The 25,153-nt window shown below is 43.1% G+C and overlaps 2 protein-coding genes across 3 annotated transcripts; one reads left to right on the top strand and one right to left on the bottom strand.

Annotated features, from left to right (window-relative positions):
• Window positions 1-667: 667 nt before the first annotated feature.
• cxcl14 (chemokine (C-X-C motif) ligand 14) lies at window positions 668-5,304 on the top strand. The gene is made up of 4 exons (XM_084469415.1): window positions 668-966; window positions 1,979-2,084; window positions 3,881-3,994; window positions 4,091-5,304. The coding sequence occupies exons 1-4, from the start codon at window positions 903-905 to the stop codon at window positions 4,104-4,106; spliced, it is 300 nt and encodes a 99-aa protein (XP_084325541.1). The 5' UTR covers window positions 668-902; the 3' UTR covers window positions 4,107-5,304.
• Window positions 5,305-6,499: 1,195 nt separating this feature from the next.
• Window positions 6,500-23,300, bottom strand: fam13b (family with sequence similarity 13 member B). 2 transcript variants are annotated; one of them, XM_084469406.1, is made up of 20 exons: window positions 23,083-23,300; window positions 21,465-21,583; window positions 20,653-20,904; window positions 19,176-19,388; window positions 18,180-18,357; window positions 17,492-17,639; window positions 16,404-16,477; window positions 15,386-15,455; window positions 14,776-14,849; window positions 14,337-14,388; window positions 13,921-14,068; window positions 13,259-13,508; window positions 12,389-12,530; window positions 11,968-12,049; window positions 11,096-11,295; window positions 10,683-10,766; window positions 9,408-9,503; window positions 8,826-9,136; window positions 8,132-8,233; window positions 6,500-7,438 (listed from the first exon to the last, which is right to left on the bottom strand). In XM_084469406.1, the coding sequence occupies exons 3-20, from the start codon at window positions 20,810-20,812 to the stop codon at window positions 7,315-7,317; spliced, it is 2,508 nt and encodes an 835-aa protein (XP_084325532.1). In that variant the 5' UTR covers window positions 20,813-20,904; window positions 21,465-21,583; window positions 23,083-23,300; the 3' UTR covers window positions 6,500-7,314. The 2 variants fall into 2 exon arrangements, with proteins under 2 accessions (XP_084325532.1, XP_084325531.1); XM_084469405.1 differs by having other exon boundaries at window positions 20,653-20,863.
• Window positions 23,301-25,153: the final 1,853 nt, after the last annotated feature.

Genomic DNA, 25,153 nt, shown 5'->3' with positions numbered 1-25,153 from the left:
GTATATATATATATACATATATATATACATACATATAAATATGTATATATATATACACACAAATTATATATAACGCATATGTATATTTTATTATATTAGGCCTACATAGGCATTTATGATCTTTCATAACCCGTTTCTCACCATCCTGCTTTCATAGTCCCTACTTCTCTCTGCAGGCAACACACACACACACACACACACACACACACACACACACACACACACACACACACACACACACACACACACACACACACACACGTGTGATTCGCTGTCTAGTTGTGCATATTAATGAGCGGAGGACAGCGAACTGCTCTTAAAAGTGTTCCAGAGAGAGAGACAGAGGGGAGAGAGAGAGAGAGAGAGAGAGAGAAGGGGGGGAGACAGAGGGGAGAGAGAGAGAGAGAGAGAGAGAGAGAGAGAGAGAGAGAGAGAGAGAGAGAGAGAGAGAGAGAGAGGGAGAGAGAGGGGGAGAGAGGGAGAGAGAAAGAGAGGGAGACAGAGAAACAGAGCGAGGGAGAAAGAGTGAGGGAGAGAGGGAGGGAGGGGGGGAGAGAGAGAGAGGGAGAGAGAGAGCGAGAGAGAGAGAGAGAGAGAGAGAGAGAGAGAGAGAGAGAGAGAGAGAGAGAGAGAGAGAGAGAGAGGTAGAGAGGGAGTGTTGTGGATCAGAGGGAGAAAGAGGAGGATCGTTGTTTCTCCCGACCCGGACGGCTGAGTTATTAAAGGACCAGATCACCTCTCTTCGTGGATGTTTGAGTCGTTCTCTCAGGGTTAAGGTTCTTCTCTTAGGGTTCCGTACTCTTAGGTTTCCGTTCTCTTCGTTCTCTTCGCTGCTGATCGGTTCGTCTCTTTCCTAACGCGTCGCGGAGATCTTTCTTCTTTCTTCCGAACTTCCTTCAGCCATGCACCGGGGAGCTGTGGTGTTGCTGCTCTGTGTCGTGGCCTTATTGTTCTTGAGGACTGAAGGTAAAATACTTAACTTATTCTTCTTGCGGACTGAAGGTAAAATACTTAATTTAGTCATCTTGAGGACAGAAGGTAAAATACTTTACTCCTACTTCTTGAGAACCAAAGGTTATACACTTCTCATTCGTTTCTCCACTCAGAGACATCATGTCTTATGTAGTCAGACGGACACGGACTGTTACTTTAAACAGAAAACAAACTCAGAGAACTCATCCTGCGGACAGTCCTGGTTTAAACTACTGTTAAACCAGTGTTAAACTGCTGTTAAACCAGTGTTGAACTACGGTTAAACTACTGTTAAATCACTGTTAAACCAGTGATAAACTAGCCTACTGTTAAACCAGTGTTCAACTACTGTTAAACCAGTGTTCAACTACTGTTAAACTTTTGTCAAACTACTGTTAAACCAGTGTTCAACTACTGTTAAACCACTGTTAAACCAGTGTTCAACTACTGTTAAACCAGTGTTAAACTACTGTTAAACTTGTGTCAAACTACTGTTAAACCAGTTTTAAACCAGTGTTAAACTAGGGCTGGTATCTCAGTAGTTCTGAATATGAACTACAATAATTGGGTTCTAAAGGTTACAACACTAAGTAATATGAACTATTATAGTTGGGTTCTAAAGGTTATAACACTAAGTAATATGAACTGTAATAGGTTATAACACTAACTATAATATGTTATAACACGAAGTAATATGAACTATAATAGGTTATAACACCAAGTAATATGAACTATTATAGTTGGTTCTATAGGTTATAACATATGAACTGTAATAGTTGGGTTCTAAAGGTTATAACACTAGTAAGTAAGTAATATGAACTTTATTAGGTTATAACACTAAGTAATATAAACTATAATAAGTTATAACACTAAGTAATACAAACTTTAATAGGTTATTACACCATTAATATTAATAATCAGGTTTTGTTACAGGTTATAACACTAAATAATATGAACTATAATAGGTTATTACACAATTCATATTAATAATCAGGTTTTATTACAGGTTATAAGTGCCGATGCACCAGAAAAGGTCCTAAGATTCGTTACAAGGACGTCCAGAAACTGGAAATCAAACCCAAGCACCCCTTCTGCCACGAGAAGATGATATTGTGAGTATCAAGGTGATGAGTATTCACGTGATTAAGAATTCAGGTGATCTTGTGGGTAGTCAGACGATTTCGTTTGTATTTAGAGGATTTTATATTCAGTTGATCATGGATGCAGAAAAGTCCACTCGATTGTGGAAATCAGTTGGGCGTATATAACATGAATATCACCCATAGTGTGCCGCAAACTCAGAAAGTGTTATAAACTACTGTAACACTGTGTTACAGGAATTATATATTTTTATGAAATATTTTTTATAATTCATGTATTCTGTATTATATTGTGCTGTGTAACTTTTCTGTTTACTGTGGTGTGAGACATAGTATGGACATTGTAAGTGTAAGTATACACTTACAATGTCCATGGAAATGTGAGTGCAGTGTGTATTCAATGTAATGTAAAACGTGTACACCATTCTGAAAACCATTCTGTCAGATAGACAAAACACAACGAGTTAGTTAAACATTCAGTTTCAATGAAAAAAAAAAGACTGAAATGTACAAGCAAAATTTCCAGTGCCTTCCTGAAGCACCATTTTGTAAAATCTCTGTCTATTAATCTGTATCTCTGCCCATTAATCTGTATCTGTTCATCTGTATCTGTTCATCTATAAGAGTCTTATTTGTTCAATTTTCGAGCATGGTCCGCGCATTTACCCTGACCGAGGAAATGAACCTTCTTGATTTCGCACCCCAATTTACCCTCTCAGATCTTACACATATTGGAGGTTCCATTTTCATGTAAATATGATTAGACGGCATTGCAGTACCAGGGGCAGGACTTAGAGGTGTTGAGGACGTAAAAGGTGCCACCCACAGCCAGGAGTTTTAAAATCAGGGAAAAGAAACAGCAGGTCAACTGGTCATCAAGACAACAGAGACAACGCAGTGACATCAACATGAGTAGTTCTAACTGGAGAGACGGTGAAAACCGTGAGCTGCTGACCATCATGGGAGAAAAGGTGATGCAGTTGCATTTAACAAAGACAGGGAAAGATGGTGTGATCTATGAGAAAGTAGCAGAGGAACTTTCCTTACAAGGCTTTCGTCGGGATAAAAAACACGGTCATTCTTTTTCGTAAATGTTTTGTAAATAGTTCTGCACTTAATCATGACCTTGCACTGTTGGCGTTTTTGCACTTGTAAATAGTAAATCGCGTTTGTAGCCTATACTCAGATGTAGTCTACTCATTCTTGCGTGCGAGTGGCTTGAATATAAAAAATGTAAATGCTAATTATTCTAAAGAGGTCTACCCTCCGTAGTGCGTAGTCCTGCCTGCTCCAATGAACCAAGACAGTCGGCTCCTTGACAAAGGGAGAATATACAGGTTTATAGGTTTAACAAGACAGTGAAATTGTAACATCTGCCAAACAGCGACCGTACCTGCTTGGCAGTGTGAAAATGCCTTGTATCTCTGTCTGTTAATCTGTCTGTTAATCTGTGTCTCTGTCTGTTAATCTGTGTCGCTGTCTGTTAATCGGTGTCTCTGTCTGTTAATCTGTGTCGCTGTCTGTTAATCTGTATCTCTGTCTGTTAATCTGTGTATCTGTCTGTTAATCTGTGTTTTTGTCTGTTAATCTGTGTATCTGTCTGTTAATCTGTGTTTTTGTCTGTTAATCTGTGTCTGTTAATATGTGTCGCTGTCTGTTAATCTGTTTCTCTGTCTGTTAATCTGTCTGTTAATCTGTGTTTTTGTCTGTTAATCTGTATCTCTGTGTCTGTTCATCTGTATCTCTCTGTTCATCTGTATTTCTGTCTGTTAATCTGTATCTGTTAATCTGTATCTCTGTGTCTATAGCGTCACCATGGAGAACGTGTCTCGGTTCAAAGGTCAGGAGTACTGTCTGCACCCCAAACTCCAGAGCACCAAGAACCTTGTGAAGTGGTTCCGCATCTGGAAAGACAAACACAGGTATGGTAAACTGGAAAAACATCTGGAAGCTAACCATGTACCATATGATATGGAATGAGTGAAGCTGATACAATGACTGTTGTGTTGTATTTGCAGGGTCTATGAAGCTTAGAGCATCTCAACTCTACGATTACCATACTTGGATGAAACAACCATAGGCTTGTTTACTGTGAAGTACAACACATCATTTTACCTAAACTTTACCCTTAACTATCAAGATCCTATCCCAAGACACTAACTCTACATCGGGACCCTAACCCAAGACTCTAACACTACATGCATACCATAACCCCGGACCCTGTGTACCGACCCCTAGCTCCTGGTCGCTGCTCAGAGCTGCCTGCAGTTATACTATCACATCCCATCCCTGTGATGAATGTGACCCTAACCCAAACCACAAAGGGCAGTATAGAGTTTATACTATCACAACCCCCTTCCTGTGATGAATGTAACCATAACTGTTAACACAAGCAGTAAAGCGTTTCCAACCCCAAATCGACCTGCCGAGCAAATCCGGAAACTGAATCTTGAGACAGAATCTTATCCATTGGAAATATAATTTGGAGATATATTAAAGCAACATATATGTTGGGATTTCACTGTGTATGTGTAGAGCCTCGACTGGCCTAGGGGTTTAGGTATCTGAGCAGGGCGCGGAGCTACATACTCTATTATCCAGGATAGGCGGAGCTACACACTCTATTATCCAGGATGGGCGGAGCCATTTCTACACACAGACAATAAAAACGCTTGAATCTTTTCTCGGGAATTGTTCTTAAAAATGCAAATAATGACATATGTGTCAACATTCATCAATCTTCTTCAAAAGCCATTTTTGTTGCACTCTTAAAATGATATATGTGACGTAACAAGCTACTTATATTAATAAATATAGAAATATAGAACAATATAGAACCTTGAGAACAAGGCCTTTAGAATAACAACTTGTTGAAAACGCATGCTTAGCATATCCTACTCAGCATATCCTACTCTCTTCACGATTTCAATAAACTCATGCATATGTTTCATGGTAGCAGTTTCCTCAATATTTTGTGAAATGTCTCTAATGTTTATATTTCTATAGATATATATTTCAGAATATATATTCAGTATATTTAAACAAATCTACATATTTTCTTTACTTAATGTGCATTGCTCTCGTTTTAAATAAGCCATCAACATACAAAGCCTTTGGAAATACCCCAGTTTTTATGTTATTAGCTTGTCTAGTATAGGATGGTGAATGTATTCTAGTTTTAGTGTTTGTGTTTAACTTTCTTTAAGTGTAAAACAATAAAGTGTGGATGCTTCGGCTGTGCTGGTTTTTCTGTTGTTGGGAATAGTTGTTATACTATACTATTACTACTACCCTAACCCGAGATAATACTACTAATAATAACGCTACTGACCCTAACTCGAGATAATACTACTATACTGTACTGCAAGATAATAGTACTACCCTAACCCTAGATAATTCTAATAATACTACTAGATAATACTATTAACCATAACCCTAAAATACTAGTATCCCTAGATAATACTAATAATCCTACTTACCCTAGCCCTAGATAATAATAATAATAATAATAATAATAATAATAATAATAATAATAACTTGGATTTTTATAGCTCTTTCATAGCTCTTTTTATAGATTTTAAGATACCCAAGGTTGCTTAACAAAAAAGGGGAGAGGGGAAGGGGGGGTTAGGGGTCAAAGGACTTAGTGAAGAGGAATGTTTTGAGGTGGTTTTTAAACATGAGTAGGGATGGGGCAGAGCGGACGTGGAGTGGTAGGCTGTTCCATAGTGTGTACTACTATACTGTACTACTGTATAATATGATTATACTGTACTGCTAGATAATACTACTATACTGTACTACTAGATAACACTACTATACTGTACTACTGTATAATACTATTATACTGTACTGCTAGATAATACTATACTACTAGATAATACTACTATACTGTACTGCTAGATAATACTACTATACTGGCTACTGCTCTATAATGAAGCTTCCATCTCCAACTGTCAGTCTGTGGTCCCGACCCTCTTCAAGACCCCTCCCCTCCTCTTCTCCCAATCTCCCCAAGGGGTGATGGAGGTTAGGGTTAGGGGGGTGTGGGTTAGGGGATAGAGGTTAGGGTTAGAGGTATGTGGGTTAGGGGATAGAGGTTAGGGGTGATAGAGGTTAGGGTTAGGGGTGTGTGGGTTAGGGGTGATGGAGGTTAGGGTTAGGGGTGTGTGGGTTAGGGGATAGAGGTTAGGGTCAGGCGTGTGTGGGTTAGGGGTGATGGAGGTTAGGGTTAGGGGTGTGTGGGTTAGGGGTGATGGAGGTTAGGGTTAGGGGTGTGTGGGTTATGGATAGAGATTAGGGGTGATGGAGGTTAGGGGTGTGTGGGTTAGGGGATAGAGGTTACAGGTGATTGAGGTTAGGGTTAGGAGTGTGTGTGAACCAAATCAACCAAATCAGATTCTCAACAGCCTTCACATATAGGTTTATTTGGAGGCATATTCGTTTATTTTCATATTATTGCTTCTTTTTCACCAATTATATAATGTTCATACTATTGAGTAGGTGCTATCTTGTGTAATGCAGGCTAATTACACATCTGAACTCATTAATTACTACTGCACAGAAAACTGATAAAGTGGATAAACATAGCCATCACAGCTAACTGGCTGCAAGCTAATGCAGCTAAAGCTAACTGGTAGGGTTGTAAGTGTGAATGCTAATTATGCAACTTATTATATTGGTAGATTCAGCTTATTCTGGTTTGTCAAAATAAAGGTATAAAAGTACAAATGAAGCGACAGATACAATGAAACAAACGTCCAAACATGGAATAATTTAAACATTTCTGAGATTACTTCCTTCCTGTGTTTATACATAAATATTTACACACATATATAATTACACACATACACATATACATATATATAATAAGTCATACATATATGAATCCATACATATACATTTGTATATGTACATACACATATACATGTATGTACATATACACACGAATACATATACATGTACATCTAATATAAAATACTTGCATATACATGGATAGCTAGTAGTGCTCGTAGGAATATCAACACAGTTATATTAACATCCTTACATATTAACATGTAAGGATCGTCGTTGAGACACTTTGTTCCACATCACCGTATCTACATGACACAGTTTAAAAAAAAACATGACCAATGGCGGCTCTAGTCCCGGGGGTGGGTCAAGTCCCGGGGGCGGAGCTAGTGGAGGCTCCAGTTGGATGATTGGCAGGGGTCCAGGGGCAGGGCTAGTCCGGGGGGCGGGGCTAGATGGATTTGGAGGAGTCTTGTTTACTGATGAGGACCTCCAGGAGGCGGAGCTTTGCCTTGATCCTCTTGTAGTCGCGGTACTCGTCCAATAGGGCGGCCCGCTCCTCCTTCTGCACCCGCCTGCAACACAGTCACTTCCTGTCACCTTATTGTACTTCCTGTTGCCTCCACTACTCCGTATCCACGGTACCTGAACAGGCATCCCCGTCTGCCCTTTATGGGGTTTTATTGATATATATAGATACTTTAGAGATATAAATATAGTAGGGCTGGGTACGTTAACGTGTTTATTACGCGTTAATGCAATCTTATTTTAACGCGATTAAATTCAACCCACACTGAGTGAGTCAATAAAACTCCCTCAAGATCACTTGGTCTAGTTTTTGGTTATTAAGTACATTTGGTATGAATGATAATGTGTCATTCCATTTGATAAACTAATTTAACTTCAATTGGAGTGGATTTAAAATTTTAAAAGTGTGACTCACTAATACTATGCGATTAATCACAATTTAAAAAATGAATCGCTGCCCAGTCCTAATATATTTAAATATATTGATGGATTTGTTAGAAAATGCGTTACTTCAAAATCCCAACCTAACTGCTGTGCGTCTCTTCAGAGAAAAATCAGCTCAAGGGTTTTTATGTTTTTGAAAAAAAAAAAAATTAATAATCGATTCATCGATAGAAAGATAATCGTTAGTGGCTGCCCATACATAGTTGAATTGATATGATAGAATTATAACATTTGTGCCATATCAAGTGTTTTGTTGTATATATTTAGTATAAAGTATAGAACCAGTGTATAATTACCTGCCGTGGTGTTGGTAGAAATCCTCCTCAAACTCTCTAATAGCCGACCGAAGCCTTTTCTTCTCTGATCGGGCCTTCCACAGCTGCTCCACCAACTCTGGACTTGATACATTAATATCACATTAAATATGATATATATATTAAATATAACCTTCCACAGCTGCTCCACCAACTCTGGACTTGATACATTAATATCACATTAATAGTATAGATAGTAGCAATTAGTAGTATAGTATGTAGTGTCAAAGTAGTATTGATTGCTGGAGAGGGTGGAAATGTTGTAAAGCAATAGGCACACGGTCGCCGGCAATTTAGCCTTCTATCGAGTTCGAACTCGATAGTAGGCTAAATTGCCGGCGAACCAAGCTACCGTCTCTAGCCTAGCCTTCTCTCTGAAGGACGCTACAGTGTGTTGCATAGCAACCGCCGTACACTTTGCCGGCAGCCAGGAGGGACTACTTTTTTGTATTCGTTAAAAAAAATGTTGACAAGGGGCGAACGCCCCTTAACTGTGGTATAATGACCGTATACCACAGCCTGTCGTGATCTATTGCTTAAGTATATTAGTTGTATTAGCATGTGTACTCACATGGTGGAGGAGTGGGCTGACAGCTGGTATATTTGTAGTATATTTGTAGTATATATTAGTGGTATATTAGTGGCATATATTAGTAGTATTAGTATATGTACTCACACGGTGGAGGAGTGGGCTGACAGCCGGTGGTCCGTCTTTCCAGACTCCTCCTCCATTTTGTTCTTGTCTATGATTGGCCGATCACTCTGGTCATCACACGAGTTGTCTCCTGGAATTGGCCTGTCGGTTAAGGGGGTGGGGTCAAGGGTCATGATGATCTGTGAGCTTGGTGTCTCTCCTTCTCTCGTCTCTCCTTCTCTCGTTTCTCCTTCTTCCTCCACGGTGTCCTTGAGCTCATCACAGAAATTAGCCGTTTCTCCTTCGATGATTGGCTGTAGAGTTTGGCCCCGCCTCTTACTGGAGGGCGATACCTGAATTGATCAATTACATTTTAATCTAAATGATAATTCAATTTAAATTTAAAAGAATCACTATACAGGCGGTGGATTTATCAATTAAAACAACCTTAACCATCATATAAAACAGTAGGCACTTATCTTTTAAACAGCCTTAATCCATTTAAAACAGGGGGGACTTATCATTTAAAACAACAGTAATCCATTTAAAACAGTAGTATAATACTATAAGAGGTGGTGTAGTATTATTATCAAAGTAGTATTATACAGGTGTTGTTCTACTTACTGTAAGCGGTACAATGCTAGCTCTGGTTAGCATCTGTTTCACCAGAATGTAGCGATCGTACAACGGCTTCACCACTAACCGCTCGGCCTTAGAGACCTGGGAGAGAGACAGAGAGGAGCAGTGAGAGAGAGAGACAGAGAGGAGCGGTGAGAGAGAGACAGAGAGGAGCAGTGAGAGAGAGAGACAGGGAGAAAGAGAGAGAGGAGCAGTGAGAGAGAGACAGAGAGGAGCGGTGAGGGAGAGGCAGTATATAGACAGACGGACAGCCCTGAAGACCCTCCTTCTAACCTGAAGAAGACCCTCCTCCTAACAGGTGAGGTTTAGGCCCATCCCAATACGGCAATTCACAATGACGTCACACTATGTTCTTCCGGGTGGCAAAAGCCGATGCGTTCTCCGTTGGCACCACTAGTAAACAAACCCTTCCACGATCGAGAAAACAGACTAAATGGCTTGAATTAATGATTTTCTTCTTGCGGGGTGCTACGGGACGTCTCATTAATATATATATATATATATATATAATATATATATAATATATTAAATATTAAAATAGTTTTCGTCATTGTTTCAACTTCAGATCAACAACAATGTTTTGTTGACTGTGTGACATGTCTTTATTGTTATTTATTTATTATTATTTATTATTATTTGTGTTTACAGCCGGCTGGATGGCTTCAGGTCAGTGGTAGCCGCTCGTGTTCTGCCACCCGGAAGTGTCGTTACGGCTATTGTTTACTAACATTCTGAAATGCTGTATTCACCCCTTGGCCCTACCCCTAAGCCCTACCCCTCTCTTTTGAGCTCCCCTCGAAACAGAGGGCCAAGGGGAATTCTTTCCCTACGAAATGGGACAAACTTTCCTGACCCAGTCACGTCATCATTAGCCGTCGACAGCTTTTACGTAAATAGACGCAACAAGTCTGTTGCCGGTTGTTTTGAAATTCACAATACCGGCTTCAGCTGTGGTGATTTTTCTTGCGTGGGTTTCAAACATCTTTTTGCAGTTTAGTAGTAGTAGTATTAGTAGTATTATTATTACTAGGTAGTACTCACAGGCCGGCCATGCAGGCCCTCATAGTGCAGTGTTACTCCTAGTACTACCTAGTACTAGGTAGTATTTTAGTTCTAGGTAGTACTAGGTAGTATTGTAGTACTAGGTAGTATTGCAGTACTCACAGGCCGGGCCGTGCAGGCCTTCATAGTGCAGTGTTAATCATAGTACTAGGTAGTATTGTAGTACTAGGTAGTACTAGGTAGTATTGCAGTACTCACAGGCCGGCCATGCAGGCCTTCATAGTGCAGCAGGTTCTTCTGCAGCACCGTCTTCTCACAGCTCAGCTGATCCTTCGTCATTTTCTACAAACAACACATCGTCACAACCACACCCTACCAACCACACCCTACTCCACCCTACCAACCCCGACACCACCCTACCAACCACACCCTACTAACCACACTCTACCAACCCCAGCCTATTCCAGCCTACTCCCTACCAACCATGACACCACCCTACTCCACCCTACCAACCTCCTACTCTACCCTACCAACCCCGACACCACCCTACCCCACCCTACCACACCTCTCCCTATCAACATCCATTTAATCTTTACCCCCCTCCGGGCCCACCTCCATCCTCCCAGACCTCCACCCTACCCTTCGTCCACCCCACCTGAACCCTGCCCCACCTTGATGTCGTCGGGCCAGCCCTCGTCCTGCTTCCTCCCCCTCAGCCTCCACTGGACCAGCTCCAGGGTCTCCTCCCTGGTGGGCCGGTGCCCCTTCCCATCGGCCGGGATGTCCTGCTCCAGGGTGGACCCAAAGCTCTTGGGCAGCGTGTTGCTCCGAGGACGGTTGTGGCCTTCACTCTCCGCACGGTGTCTGGCATCTGGCAAGACATGGGATCAATCACTTGTAGCCAGGTGTGTTTACCTGTAACCAGGTGTGTCTACCAGGGTCCACCTGGTTCCAGGTAGACCCTGGAACCAGGTGTGTCTACCTGTAGCCAGGTGTGTCTACCTGGAACCAGGTGTGTTTACCTGGAACCAGGTGTGTCTACCTGGAACCAGGTGTGTCTACCTGGAACCAGGTGTGTTTACCAGGTCTGTTTATCTGTAACCAGGTGTGTCTACCTGTAACCAGGTGTGTCTTCCTGTAACCAGGTGTGTCTACCTGGAACCAGGTGTTTACCTGGAACCAGGTGTATCTACCTGTAGCCAGGTGTGTCTACCTGGAACCAGGTGTGTCTACCAGTTGTGTTTATCTGTAACCAGGTGTGTCTACCTGTAACCAGGTGTGTCTTCCTGTAACCAGGCGTGTCTACCTGTAACCAGGCGTGTCTACCTGTAACCAGGTGTGTCTACCTGTAACCAGGTGTGTTTACCTGTAACCAGGTGTGTTTACCTGTAACCAGGTGTGTTTACCTGTAACCAGGTGTGTCTACCTGTAACCAGGTGTGTCTACCTGTTGTTTTTACCTGTAACCAGGTGTGTTTACCTGTTACCAGGTGTGTCTACCAGTTGTGTACCTGTAACCAGGTGTGTCTACCTGGTGTGTTTACCTTTAATCTGCCTGCGGAGTTTGGTCAGGTCTGTCATCCACTTGAGGACTTTGGGGTTTGCTGCCTTATCGCCATGAGAAGGCTGGAAGGAGAAAGGTCAGGTTAGCATCAACCACCGTGTTCATTATAGAGCATCAACCCCATGTACATTATAGAGCATCAACCCCTGTTTACATTATAGAGCATCAACCCTGTGTACATTATAGAGCATCAACCACAAGAGGAAATGAGGTTTGAGAAGGGGGCTGGAGTTGGGATCGGGGGTTAGTGGGTTCTAGACATATGGTGGACAGTTGGGTTATGGGATTAGTGGGTTCTAAACGTATGGTGGACAGTTGGGATCGGGCGTAGTGGGTTCTAAACATCATAATGGTTTAATCCCAGTATCAGGACGTCAGTGTGTTAGATGGAGACAGACTACCTTGTAGTTTCTCTCCCTTTCAAACTGCTCTTCAAACTGCTTCATCTTTTTCTTCAGGTGCTGCAGCTTCTTGGAGAGCTGGTGGGCGCTGGCGTCGCTGGCCCGGAGCGCCTCCTTGGAGCTAAAGGACGCACGCCGCGGCCTGCAGGGAGATCACATGCTGTGCTAATGCTGCTATATGCTAGGTGTTGCTAATGATGCTCTATGCTATGAATGGCTAATGCTTAATAGGCTAGGTGTTGCTAATGCTGCTCATTGCTAGGTGTTGCTAATGCTAGGCTGTGCTATGTGTTGGGTGTGCTAGGCTGTACTAGGTGTTGGATGTGCTAGGTGCAGTGCTAGCTGTTGGATGTGCTAAGTGCTGCGCTAGGTGTTGGGTAAGTGCTGTGCTAGGTACTGTGCTATGTGCTAGGTGCTGTGCTAGGTGCTGTGCGAAGTGTTGTGTATGCTAGGTGCTGTGATAGGTGTTGGGTATGCTAGGTGCTGTGCTAGGTGCTGTGTTAGGTGCTGTGCTAGGTCTTGGGTATGCTAGGTGCTTTGCTATGTGCTAGGTGCTGTGCTAGGTGCTGTGCTAGGTCTAGGGTATGCTAGGTGCTTAGCTATGTGCAAGGTGCTGTGCTAGGTGCTGTTCTAGGTGTTGGGTACGCTAGGTGCTGTGCTAGGTGCTGGGCATGCTAGGTGCTGTGCTATGTGCTAGGTGCTGTGCTAGGTGTTGGGTACGCTAGGCGCTGTGCTAGGTGCTGTGCTTGGTGCTGTTCTAGGTGTTGGGTACGCTAGGTGCTGTGTGCTAGGTACTGTGCTATGGGCTAGGTGCTGTGCTAGGTGTTAGGTATGTTAGGTACTGTGCTAGGTGCTGTGCTGGGTGCTGACCTGTGGCTCCTGGAAGGGTGGAACAGGTCGGGCTCATGCATCAGGAAGCGTCGGGTGCTGTGGGCCCCAAAGTCCAGGAAGCGCTTGGCCAGCAGGTGTTGGTGGGAGGAGGAGGAGGAGGTGGAGGAGCAGGACTCCTCCCCATCCAGGGTGGGCGACGGCAGGGGGAGCATGCGACTAGCCAGGGGGGAGAGTTGAGCCTCCCCTCCCCCACCATCCTCCTGCCACCGCTGATAGGCCGGCACCGGATCTGGGGAGACGATAGCATGAACGACATTCATGTATTCATGTCACACAGGTCGGACGTACACACCCCCCCCTATATCATAAAGGACTAGATCATAAAGGTCTCATGTCTCCTCTATATCATAAAGGACTATATCATAAAGGTATCATGTCTCCTCTATATCATAAAGGACCATATCATAAAGGTCTCATGTCTCTATATCATAAAGGACTATATCATAAAGGACTCGTCTCCTCTATATCATAAAGGACTCATGTCTCCTCTATATCATAAAGGTCTCATGTCTCTATATCATAAAGGACTCATGTCTCCTCTATATCATAAAGGTCTCATGTCTTCTCTATATAATAAAGGTCTCATGTCTCTATATCATAAAGGTCTCATGTCTTCTCTATATCATAAAGGTCTCATTTACCTTCCAGCCCGCTGCCGGGGAATAGCTGTAGTTTGGCGTGGCCTCCTTCTGGTCCACATGGGTCCCGGTCTCTCCTGTTGGCGTTCTGGTCGCAGTGGGAGGAGCTATGGTCATAGTGGGAGGAGCTCTGGTCGCAGTGGGAGGAGCTCTGGGAGACAGACCACAGGGAGGGACACGCCTCTTTAAACTTTCTATTGATTGAAGTTTCAGTTTTTTCAGTTTTATTCATTTATAATCAAATGGATCCACATATACTCAATGTGAACAGCTTGTTCAATATAAATATTAGACTGTTCCCCATCAGAACAGCTTGTTTAATATAAATAATAGACTATTGGTTCTATATAGATAAATAAAATAATATAAAATATATATAAAATAAATACTAACAAGGTCCTCAGTGAACCTCATCTTACCAGGTCGATGGTGCTGCTGTGGTCCATCTGGTCAGAGGCCGGGCCGTCTCGACTGCACACAGAATCAAACTCATTACGTATACAAGAAATACTAGTACAATATTGCACAAAGCAACACTTTACCAATACCATCATTCTAACTCAAGAGTACTGCACTAAGCAGTACTTTGACCAATACCATACCATCACTCCTACTCCTACTAAAATATGAACTAATAATATATTATAACCATAATATTAACAAATACAATATAATGCATAACTATGATAATTGCATAATAATAATATAATTAATGAACATAATATTGACACAAACCAACATATTGGCCATTTGTCCCAATGTTATTTAACAAACAATGTTATTTAACAAAACATCGTCACCGTTGTCAAAACCTGGAGGACTCCTAAGGACATTGACATTATAAATCCTCAGCATCACCTGACGTTGGCCTCTTGAAGGTGCGTGTCCATACCGCCGTTGTCCTCTAAGGCGGCTCTCAAACCCCCGTCCTCCTGGCAGAGTAATGCAGCGATCCATGTCAACGTCTTCACTCACTTCATCATTATTAGTGTTTCTGGCCCACTTAGTCTTTCATTTATTAATTGATGGGTGGGTCTACCACTGGTAACGGTAACCTTTATTTCAGGGGCTTCCTGTTATAGTTTGATGAGTACTATAGTATTGCGCACATGCGTGCGTGCGTGCGTATATATATATATATATATATATATATATACACATATATATATAAAATGTTATAGTATTAGTATAGTATTATGTATTTGTAATATTATGAGTACTATAGTACTTTATATACTATAATATATATATATATATATATATATATAGTATACACCTGTACCAGCATGTTGTCAGTAGTATAGTATTATGTATTGGTAGTATTATGAGTACTATAGTACTATATATACTATAATATATATATAAAGTATATACACCTGGAGTAGAATGTTGTCAGTAGTATAGTATTATGTAATAGTAGTTTTAGTAGTATCATGAGTACCATAATATATATATAATGTTTAAATACCTGGACCAGCATGGTTTTCCCATCAGCAGCACAGGGACCATCCTCTTCGTCGCCATAGCAATCGTGGGCCCTGGGAAACAAGACGTGCAGATGAGGGGAACGGTTAACTGTTAACTGGGAACTGTTACCCCCATGGTTACGACCAACGGCAACTTTGTAATACTTTAGGACTGTCATTGTGTCCATCAGTTTACTACAAGTGACCAAGAAACTTAACCCAACCGCTGCCCAGACAGTCAGGGTTAGGGTCAGGGGTTAGGGTTAGGGTCAGGATCAGTTAGAGGAGGTTAGGGTCAGGATCAGGGTTAGGGTCAGTGAGAGGAGGTTAGGGTCAGGATCAGTGAGAGAAGGTCAGGGTCAGGGTCAGGGTCAGTGAGAGGAGGTCAGGGTCAGGGTCAGTGAGAGGAGGTCAGGGTCAGTGAGAGGAGGTCAGGGTCAGTGAGAGGAGGTCAGGGTCAGTGAGAGGAGGTCAGGGTCAGTGAGAGGAGGTCAGGGTCAGTGAGAGGAGGTCAGGGTCAGTGAGAGGAGGTCAGGGTCAGTGAGAGGAGGTCAGGGTCAGGGTCAGTGAGAGGAGGTTGGGGTCATGGTCAGTGAGAGGAGGTCAGGGTCAGTGAGAGGAGGTCAGGGTCAGGGTCAGTGAGAGGAGGTCAGGGTCAGGGTCAGGGTCAGTGAGAGGAGGTCAGGGTCAGGGTCAGGGTCAGGGTCAGTGAGAGGAGGTCAGGGTCAGGGTCAGTGAGAGGAGGTCAGGGTCAGGGTCAGGGTCAGTGAGAGGAGGTCAGGGTCAGGGTCAGGGTCAGTGAGAGGAGGTCAGGGTCAGGGTCAGTGAGAGGAGGTCAGGGTCAGTGAGAGGAGGTCAGGGTCAGTGAGAGGAGGTTAGGGTCAGGGTCAGGGTCAGGGTGGATAACCTCCCAGACACTGAATTCAAAATAAAAAAACCAAACTCTCAGAGTGACAGCTCATGGACGGACCAATGGGAGACAGCCTGGTTAGATTGGTATGTGTGTACGTGTGCATGTACCTCTCTCCACTGTGGAACATCTCCTCAGAGTCCTGAGGAAGCTCCTCCCCCTGGGCATCAAGTCTATCATCCTCCTACACAGACAGACAGACAGACAGACAGACAGACAGACAGACAGACAGACAGACACACGATTAAGGTTGCTATGGTTACCTACATAAGATAAGGAAGATGCAGGGGTCATGGAAACGAGACAAGGTACCGAACCGAATAGAAGTGAAGAACAGAACCAAACCGACATCAGAAGAACACTGATATATATAAATATATATTAGGGCTGGGCAAGTTAACATGTTAATTATGTGTTAATTATGTGAGTTAATTATACGCAATCTTATCTTAACACGATTAATACAAATTGACGCATTAACGTATGTTCCCTTTTTTTTTACTTTGATTTTGAAAAGTTTTGCCTACAGAATGTCAACATTCATATCAGAAATCATTTCAGTTCAGTTCCACTTTCTTTACATTCAATTACACTTGCAGTAAGTGACAGCCTGTTTACAATACCCAAATCTGTGGCGCTACTTATTTGAATTTATCTACACTTGTACTAACTATTGGTTTACAATTCTACTAAGTAACAATGTTTACAATTCACAAATCTGTGGTGTTCCGTAAGTTTCATATTCAACCCACACTGAGTGAGTCAAGAAATATTTTTTATCCATCAAAAGGAAGTTGTGTTGCATAGTGTGAGAATGGTTCTTATGGGAATTGGAAACGTTTAAGAGCGCCATAGGTACATGGTTCAGCTTTTACGAGTGCTGCATAGGCCTACATTTATTATTTTCAAGTAGTTGTTCCCTTAAACTGGTTTGTATGATTATTGTTGGCAATAAGCTCTTTTGTCTTTTTGAATTGTTTCCCATGTTTAAGAGTGCATTGTTCATCTTTTACAACCACCGCATAGGCATTTTCTACCAACGGGGTTTTTTAAAATAGCCTATAGAAAAATAACTATTAAATCGATAATTGATCGTTCATTTTATCGATGATCGATCAACGACATTTAGTTGGCACCATCAGGTGGTGGAGGAGAGGATCAGCACCATCAGGTGGTGGAGGAGAGGGTTAGTTCCTACCTGCTCGTTGGTGGAGCTGTGGTCGTTGGTGGAGGAGAGGTCGTCGTCAGAGTCAGAGTCAAACAGGCCCTCCTGGTGCTCCAGCAGGTCGGTCAGAACCCGGCTCACCGCCTCCTGGCCCCGGAGGTCCTCCCCTCCCGTCCACAGACTGGGAACACAGCAGGAAACACACTGGGACCAATGGTTTAACTGGTCCCAACACTGGGACTAATGGTGTAACTGGTCCCAATACTGGGACTAATGGTTTAACTGATCCTACAGTGGGACTAATGGTCTTACTGGTCCTACTCTGGGACTAATGGTCTTACTGGTCCTACTCTGGGTCTAATGGTCTTACTGGTCCTACTCTGGGACTAATGGTCTTACTGGTCCTACTCTGGGACTAATGGTCTTACTGATCACCCAAGTGGGTGCTACACATTGGTGGTGGTTAGTGAGGTCCCCCCTTCACTGTGAAGCGCATTGGGTCCTAGAAATGCGCTATACAAGACTGATTATTCATTCATTCATTCACTGGTCCTACTCTGGCTCTAATGGTCTTACTGGTCCTACACTGGTTCTAATGGTCTTACTGGTCCTACACTGGTTCTAGTGGTCTTACTGGTCCTACTCTGGGACTAGTGGTCTTACTGGTCCTACACTGGCTCTAATGGTCTTACTGGTCCTACTCTGGGACTAGTGGTCTTACTGGAAGATGTCGGGGCCAAAGACGGCGGCCAGGGCCCCCGGGGGCCAGGCGTCCCCCTGCAACAACGCCACGCGGCCCAGGAAGCGGAGCAGGAAGCGGAGGAGGCCGTAGCTCAGCTGGGGGAGCTGCTGGAGGAGGAACTTCATGTGGCGGAAGACCTCCTCCTCACTGCTGTAGTCTGAAACAAACACGCCTCACTGCTGTAGTCTGAAACAAACACGCCTCACTGCTGTAGTCTGAAACAAACACGCCTCACTGCTGTAGTCTGAAACAAACACGCCTCACTGCTGTAGTCTGAAACAAACACGCCTCACTGCTGTAGTCTGAAACAAACACGCCTCACTGCTGTAGTCTGAAACAAACACACCTCACTGCTGTAGTCTGAAACAAACACGCCTCACTGCTGTAGTCTGAAACAAACACGCCTCACTGCTGTAGTCTGAAACACGCCTCACTGCTGTAGTCTGAAACAAACACGCCTCACTGCTGTAGTCTGAAACAAACACGCCTCACTGCTGTAGTCTGAAACACGCCTCACTGCTGTAGTCTGAAACAAACACGCCTCACTGCTGTAGTCTGAAACAAACACGACCCACTGCTGTAGTTTGAAACAAACACAGCTCACTGCTGTAGTTTGAAACAAACACAGCTCACTGCTGTAGTCTGAAACACGCCTCACTGCTGTAGTCTGAAACAGTAAAATCAGGTTCACATGGCACATGGCGGTGACCGGGCTCTCAAGTTATCAGATCATATATAATAATAATTTATCATAATTTTATAATAATACGTTTACAAACAGAACACATGCAAACAACCAGCTGCCTGACCTGAAACCATAATACAGGCATTAGAAGAGTCAGACAGACAGCTAGAGTCAGACAGACAGGTAGAGAGAGACAGAAACGTGGACAGACAGGTACCTTGGCAGAGGTGCAGCAGCTGAGTCTATCGCTATGGGGTTACAGACAGACAGGTAGAAAGACAGACAGGTACCTTGGTAGAGGCTGAGCAGGTGCGTCTGTATCTCCATGGCAACCAGCGGCTCAGGTAACTCCTGCAGAAAGAGTCTCAGCAGACTGACGGCCGCCGCCAGGTCCGCCTCCTCCTCAAGCTCCACCCCTTCTCCGCTGTCATAGCGCTGCCGCAGCCAATCCACTCGCTCCGCATTACCATTGACTAGGAACAGGCCCTCCAGGTCCAGACGCCCTGAGGGGAGACAGACTCTCAATACACACCTGTACACACACCTGTACACACGTCAACACACACACACACATATCAATACACACCTGTACACACATCAATACAAACCTGTACACAAACACCTGTACACACATCAATACACACACATCAATACACACCTGTACACACGTCAATACACGCACACTTGACATGGGAAAAACAATAATTTTGCCGAGAATCAGTTCTTTCAGTTCCCTTCACTATCACAAAATGTTTGTTTGATTAGTTCGTTCAGTTCGTTAAATCATATGTCTGTTACGTCATTTGGCAGGGCATCTCAGGTGTCTGGCCTCACCCCTTTGCTTTTAAATATGAGGTACATCCGCAAATGGAGCCTTTAAAACCACCAGAAGGTCTCAGACGGTGCTCGGGAAAACAGCTAATTTCTGTAGCACAGTGACGGACTGGACGGTCTGGCATTTGGGCAGATGCCAGAAGGGCCGCGGCTTCTCATGGGCCGTTTGGCCTCTCGTGGGCCGTTTGGCCTCTCGTGGGCCGTTTGGCCTCTCGTGGGCCGTTTGGGAGCGGCATGCTTGTCTGGATTGCGCGGCCCCTCCGTCTCCCCGCATTATCTATTAACCCCCCCCCCCCCCCCCCCCCCCCGTCAACAATCGTGTCCACGCGCCGCAACAAACCCCCCCCCCCCCCCCCCGCGACCAACCGCAACCAACCCACCCGTCAACAATTACACCCGCGGCCTGTTATAATGTGCAAATGCCAGGGCAGTTTTTTGATCCCAGTCCGTCACTGCTGTAGCATTAGCCTACGACGCCGCTCGAGCATTACACGTGTATGGTTTTATGAAGAATAGCCCAAGCTGCCTCAACCACCATGAGAACGTTTTAGACTCAATCAATATAAAGTCGAGGGGAGACGAAGCTCTGTTCGTTTGTATCCTTTATTTACGTGACCATATTTTTGTTGTTATGTTAAAAAAAAAAAAAATCAGTTCTCTTGTTTTGGGAATCAGTTCTCGTCGGTCACCTTCGGGATTCGTTCGTTCTGACCGAATCGTTCGGACACCTGTACACACACACACACACACACACACACACACACACACACACACACACACACACACACACACACACACACACACACACACACACACACACCTGCTTGGGGTTAGGGGGAAGGTTAGGGGTTGGGGTTATGGTTAGGGGGTTAGGGTTAGGGGGTTGGGGTTAAGGTTAGGGGGTTAGGGTTAGAGGGTTGGGGTTCGCTCTACCATGGTCCTCGATGTACTGTACGATGTGCTGGACCAGCAGGGGGACATCTTGTCCACACGATGTGCGCGTGTGCGTGACTTCCTCCAGGGCCACACCAAACACCTGCGTGGATGACCTACTGCCCTCGTTGCCTGGCAACCAAGACACACTCTTTCTCATGGTGTCCTCCTCCTCCTCCTCCTCCTCCTCACCACAACCCTAAGGAGACGTCTGGAGACACGGAACACTCAGCATCAGTGACCTCTGTGCCCCTGGACAGTGGAACAGTGTGCAGTAGAACAGTGGAACAGTGTGCATTAGAACAGTGGAGCAGTATGCAGAGGAACAGTGTGCAGTGGAACAGTGTGCAGTGGAACAGTGTGCAGTGGAACAGTGAACAGCGTGCAATGGAACCGTGTGCAGTAGAACAGTGGAACCGTGTGCAGTGGAGCCTAACCCTAGTCTAACCCAAGCCCTTTACAGTCAGTAAATAGACTTTAAAACTTTTTGTAAACACAGACCAAACTAGTCATCTACCTCCTTTCACTGTTAGTAAATAGCTTGATTAACGTGGACTCAGAGACTTGATGCTGCCATCAAGTGGTCACGTGGGGTAACTCCACCATTATATAATGTGTACGTGTGCGCCCGCGTGCATTAGGGAGATGCAGGTAACGAAGCCATCACAGCTGATGGCAGCAGACATTGTTGTGTGTGTGTGTGTGTGTGTGTGTGTGTGTGTGTGTGTGTGTGTGTGTGTGTGTGTGTGTGTGTGTGTGTGTGTGTGTGTGTGTGTGTGTGTGTGTGTGTGTGTGTGTGTGTGTGTACACACCTTGTAACAGTAGTCCAGAGCTCCTCAGAGCCGGTCTATGGCTGCTTCAGGTTGTGGCAGAAGATGAGCCGGTAGTTCCTCATTGACAGACTGATGATCCCTCACAAGGACACGCTCTACTAAAGGGTTAGAGAGACAGACAGGTTAGAGACAGACTGATGATAATTCAATCAGTTGCTTTGTGTGTGCATATGAATCCACTTAAGTGATTCTAGCCCTTTATGGAGTTTATCTTCCCTTTTAATTCCCTTACTGAGAGTCCCTTAGTGAGAGTTGTGTGGAGTCGTCTGCTGAACGAGGGCCATGGAGGGGGATTGGTATGTAAGTGATGATGTATGGAACGCAGGTCATTATCTGAAAAATAAGCCCTGTGAAGGGGCTTATTTTATAATGACCGGCGACGTTCAATACATTATCCTGATTACAAGCGGCTACTTGCCAAAACGAAAAAATATCTTCACACAGTGTGTTTTTTCACAATTTGTTTGTTACCAGCATTTGTAGTGTTGATCAGCAGAGAAATTGTCAGCCAAAGACGTTGACGTCGCTTAGCATATTGCATATTGCTTATATTAGCTTATTGGGGTTAGGGTTGATCATTTTCGTTTTAGTAAGGTCTAAGGTTTAGTAGTAGGGTCAGGGTTTAGAGATCAAATATGGGGTATAGGGTTTGGTATATGAATAATAAATGGGTGTTATGGTATAGAGATATGTAATGAGGTATAGGGTATAGAGATAGGTAATGAGGTGTAGGGTGTAGAGATAGGTAATGAGGCGTAATACACACATTCCTAGACACATTACCTATCTATACATACACCTCATTACCTATCTCTACACATCATTACCTATCTCTACACCCTACATCTCATTACCTATCTCTATACCGTACACCTCATCTCCTATCTCTATACACACACAGTATGTATAGAGATAGGTAATGAGGTGTAGGGTATAGAGATAGGTAATGAGGTGTATGTATAGAGATAGGTAATGAGGTGTGGGTTTAGGGTATTAATGGGTATTAATGGAACATTAATAGTAGGATGCACACAATATCAACAGACTATTAGGCCTACATGAAATATACGTTTCTTTATGAAATCAGTTGGGATCGTTGCAGATAATTCCCAGTGTTAAATGTGAATTTGAATTACGACGTATTGCCTTATATTTATAATCAACGTGATGTTATTTTATCAACTTTAAAAACCAACAGAATGAAGAACTGATGGCGACAGAGAACACACCAAACCTTCTAATGGATACCATCTAAAGGCATATGAAATAATAACTCGAAATAATAATAATGAAATAATTTGATTGAGCTTGTATCGATAGATAGAGATAGATAGATAGATAGATAGATAGATAGATAGATAGATAGATGCTAGCTATATATATATATATATATATATATATATATATATATATAGCCTGCTAGCCTCGGTTAGCTCTGAGTTAAAACAGGAGGACTTCTAAACCATTAACATGATCAACTCTGAGTTGAGGAGCTAACCGAGGCACGGTACCTCGATGCAGTAATGCTAGTATACTAATAAGTGCTTTAATAGTACAATGATCCGCCGATGAAGACGGTAAGGTGGAGTTAGCATACCAGGAGATCCCCAACAGGACGGTGAGCTTCAGAGATCGTTAGGAGGAGATCACAACGATGAGGACATGGCGGGGTGGCTTAATGTAGACAGAGACGAGGACATAGCACAGAGTCTGATGGTCAACACACTTAATATATATACATATATATATATATATATATACTATATATACTGTATATACTAATATAGCAGTTCCTGTTTTTGCTCCGACAAGGATTCCGTCTGCAGGTCGTTGGGAGGACGTGACGATGACGTGATGACGTAAAGATGACGTAGAACGTTCCGCCTCAGCGCTCTCCTCCGCCCCGCCCTTCTCCAGAACATAAAGGGAAACCAAAAGGTATATACTACGATATATTTTTATTGTACATTTATCTATAGGTTGACCAGGGCGGAGGTGGACCAGGGTGGAGGTGGACCAGGGTGAAGGTGGTGGAGGTGGACCAAGGTGGAGGCCATCTCGGAACCAATTGGCTTAACCTTCGTTGAGTTCTTCAGCCTCTGTGGGGACAGAGCAGCATGTTGTCTGCTCTAGAGGCTCTGTGGGGACAGAGCAGCATGTGGAGAATGTGTTGAGAATGCTATGAGATGTCCGCTGTCTTTCTTACGTGAGAATGGAATCAGGGAGGACAGACGTACAACACATCTTAATCTCACAAAGAAAGAGAAAGGAGACACACACACACACACACACACACACACACACACACACACACACACACACACACACACACACACACACATATATATATATATAACCCTGTTAAATGTCCAACAGCAGAAAATATTGGGCTTTGACTTTACTTCTAACCCTATATATATATATACATATAGTGTATATATATATATATATATATACAGTATATGAAGATGAAGATCAACTCTGAGTTGAGGAGCTAACCGAGGCACGGTACCTCGATGCAGTAATGCTAGTATACTATATTATTATTCATATATTCATATATTATTCATATACCAAACCCTATACCCCATATTTGATCTCTAAACCCTGACCCTACTACTAAACCTTAAACCTTACTAAAACGAAAATGATCAACCCTAACCCCAATAAGCTAATATAAGCAATATATATATATATATATACAGTGTATATATATATATATATATATATATATATATATATACACTGTATTGAATCACTCTTTTAAAGGAACCAGACTCACCTTGTTTCTTCTAAGGTAATCGTGTGCTCGGGGCTTTAGAGCCCAATCCTTCTACTGTTGGACATTTAACAGGGTTAGGGTTATATATAGTTATAGTTATAGGGTTAGGGTTATAGGGGCCTTATATCCACATGTCGTTACTCTTGTTAAGTTGCTTTACTCTTGCTTTGACCCACACAAACCTTCCATCTACAAAACATCTTGTTGAAATAGACGCCTACATTATACTTCTACATATTTAGATTTCTATGCAGACAGAACATATGGCCTATAAGGGAAGACAGCACAGGTTGAATTACATTTTATTTACGTGGTAATGACAAACAGATGCCATTTCACACTGTTATAGTTAGTGTGTGTCCAACATGTTATTTCACACTGCTTATGGTTGGTGTGTTCTCCAACAACTGGTCTAAAACAGCTTTCAAATAATGAGGCTTAACTTTACAATAGTTATATTCATTTAAAGATAATTTTGATAAGTTGAGCTGAAAGCTTAAATGTTTTCCAAAGCTAAACTTTAATTTACTTTTTTTACTTTGAATACTCTGGGCTGGCTTTATAATCTTGATTATTTTTTTATTGAGAAAGTTGTGTTCAAAATATTTAATCCTTTCATATGCTTAAGTTCCAACATGCAACCTGTGAACAGACAGATGTTACTATGGGACCATAAAGAAGTGTTCATCTTACCGTTCACCTCCTCAGATGCACTGACATTTATATAGTCTGGCTTATAGTCCAGTCATTTTAAACCAAAATCGGGGTCAACATACAACAAATTGAATGGAGTACGATTTTTAACATTTAGATATCACCATGGAAATTACTGAGTTGATTATTTACATCAAGACAAACAAAATGTATTAAAAGTTTTTCGAAATTG

This window comes from Micromesistius poutassou (assembly GCF_964030765.1).
Source record: "Micromesistius poutassou genome assembly, chromosome: 6".
NCBI lineage: Eukaryota > Metazoa > Chordata > Actinopteri > Gadiformes > Gadidae > Micromesistius > Micromesistius poutassou.
This window is presented reverse-complemented; position numbering and strand designations above follow the sequence as displayed.

What these genes read in the sequence shown, in the direction of transcription:
- cxcl14 (XM_084469415.1), top strand. Translation starts at nt 903, where the DNA reads ATGCACCGGGGAGCTGTGGTGTTGCTGCTCTGTGTCGTGGCCTTATTG. An exon ending in ATTGTTCTTGAGGACTGAAG is followed by an intron (nt 967 to 1,978) that starts GTAAAATACTTA and finishes GTTTTATTACAG; the next exon opens with GTTATAAGTGCCGATGCACC. An exon ending in TGCCACGAGAAGATGATATT is followed by an intron (nt 2,085 to 3,880) that starts GTGAGTATCAAG and finishes CTGTGTCTATAG; the next exon opens with CGTCACCATGGAGAACGTGT.
- fam13b (XM_084469406.1), bottom strand. Translation starts at nt 20,812, where the DNA reads ATGAGAAAGAGTGTGTCTTGGTTGCCAGGCAACGAGGGCAGTAGGTCA. An exon ending in CCCCGGCAGCGGGCTGGAAG is followed by an intron (nt 13,509 to 13,920) that starts GTAAATGAGACC and finishes TCGTCTCCCCAG; the next exon opens with ATCCGGTGCCGGCCTATCAG. An exon ending in ACTCCGCAGGCAGATTAAAG is followed by an intron (nt 11,296 to 11,967) that starts GTAAACACACCA and finishes ATGTCTTGCCAG; the next exon opens with ATGCCAGACACCGTGCGGAG.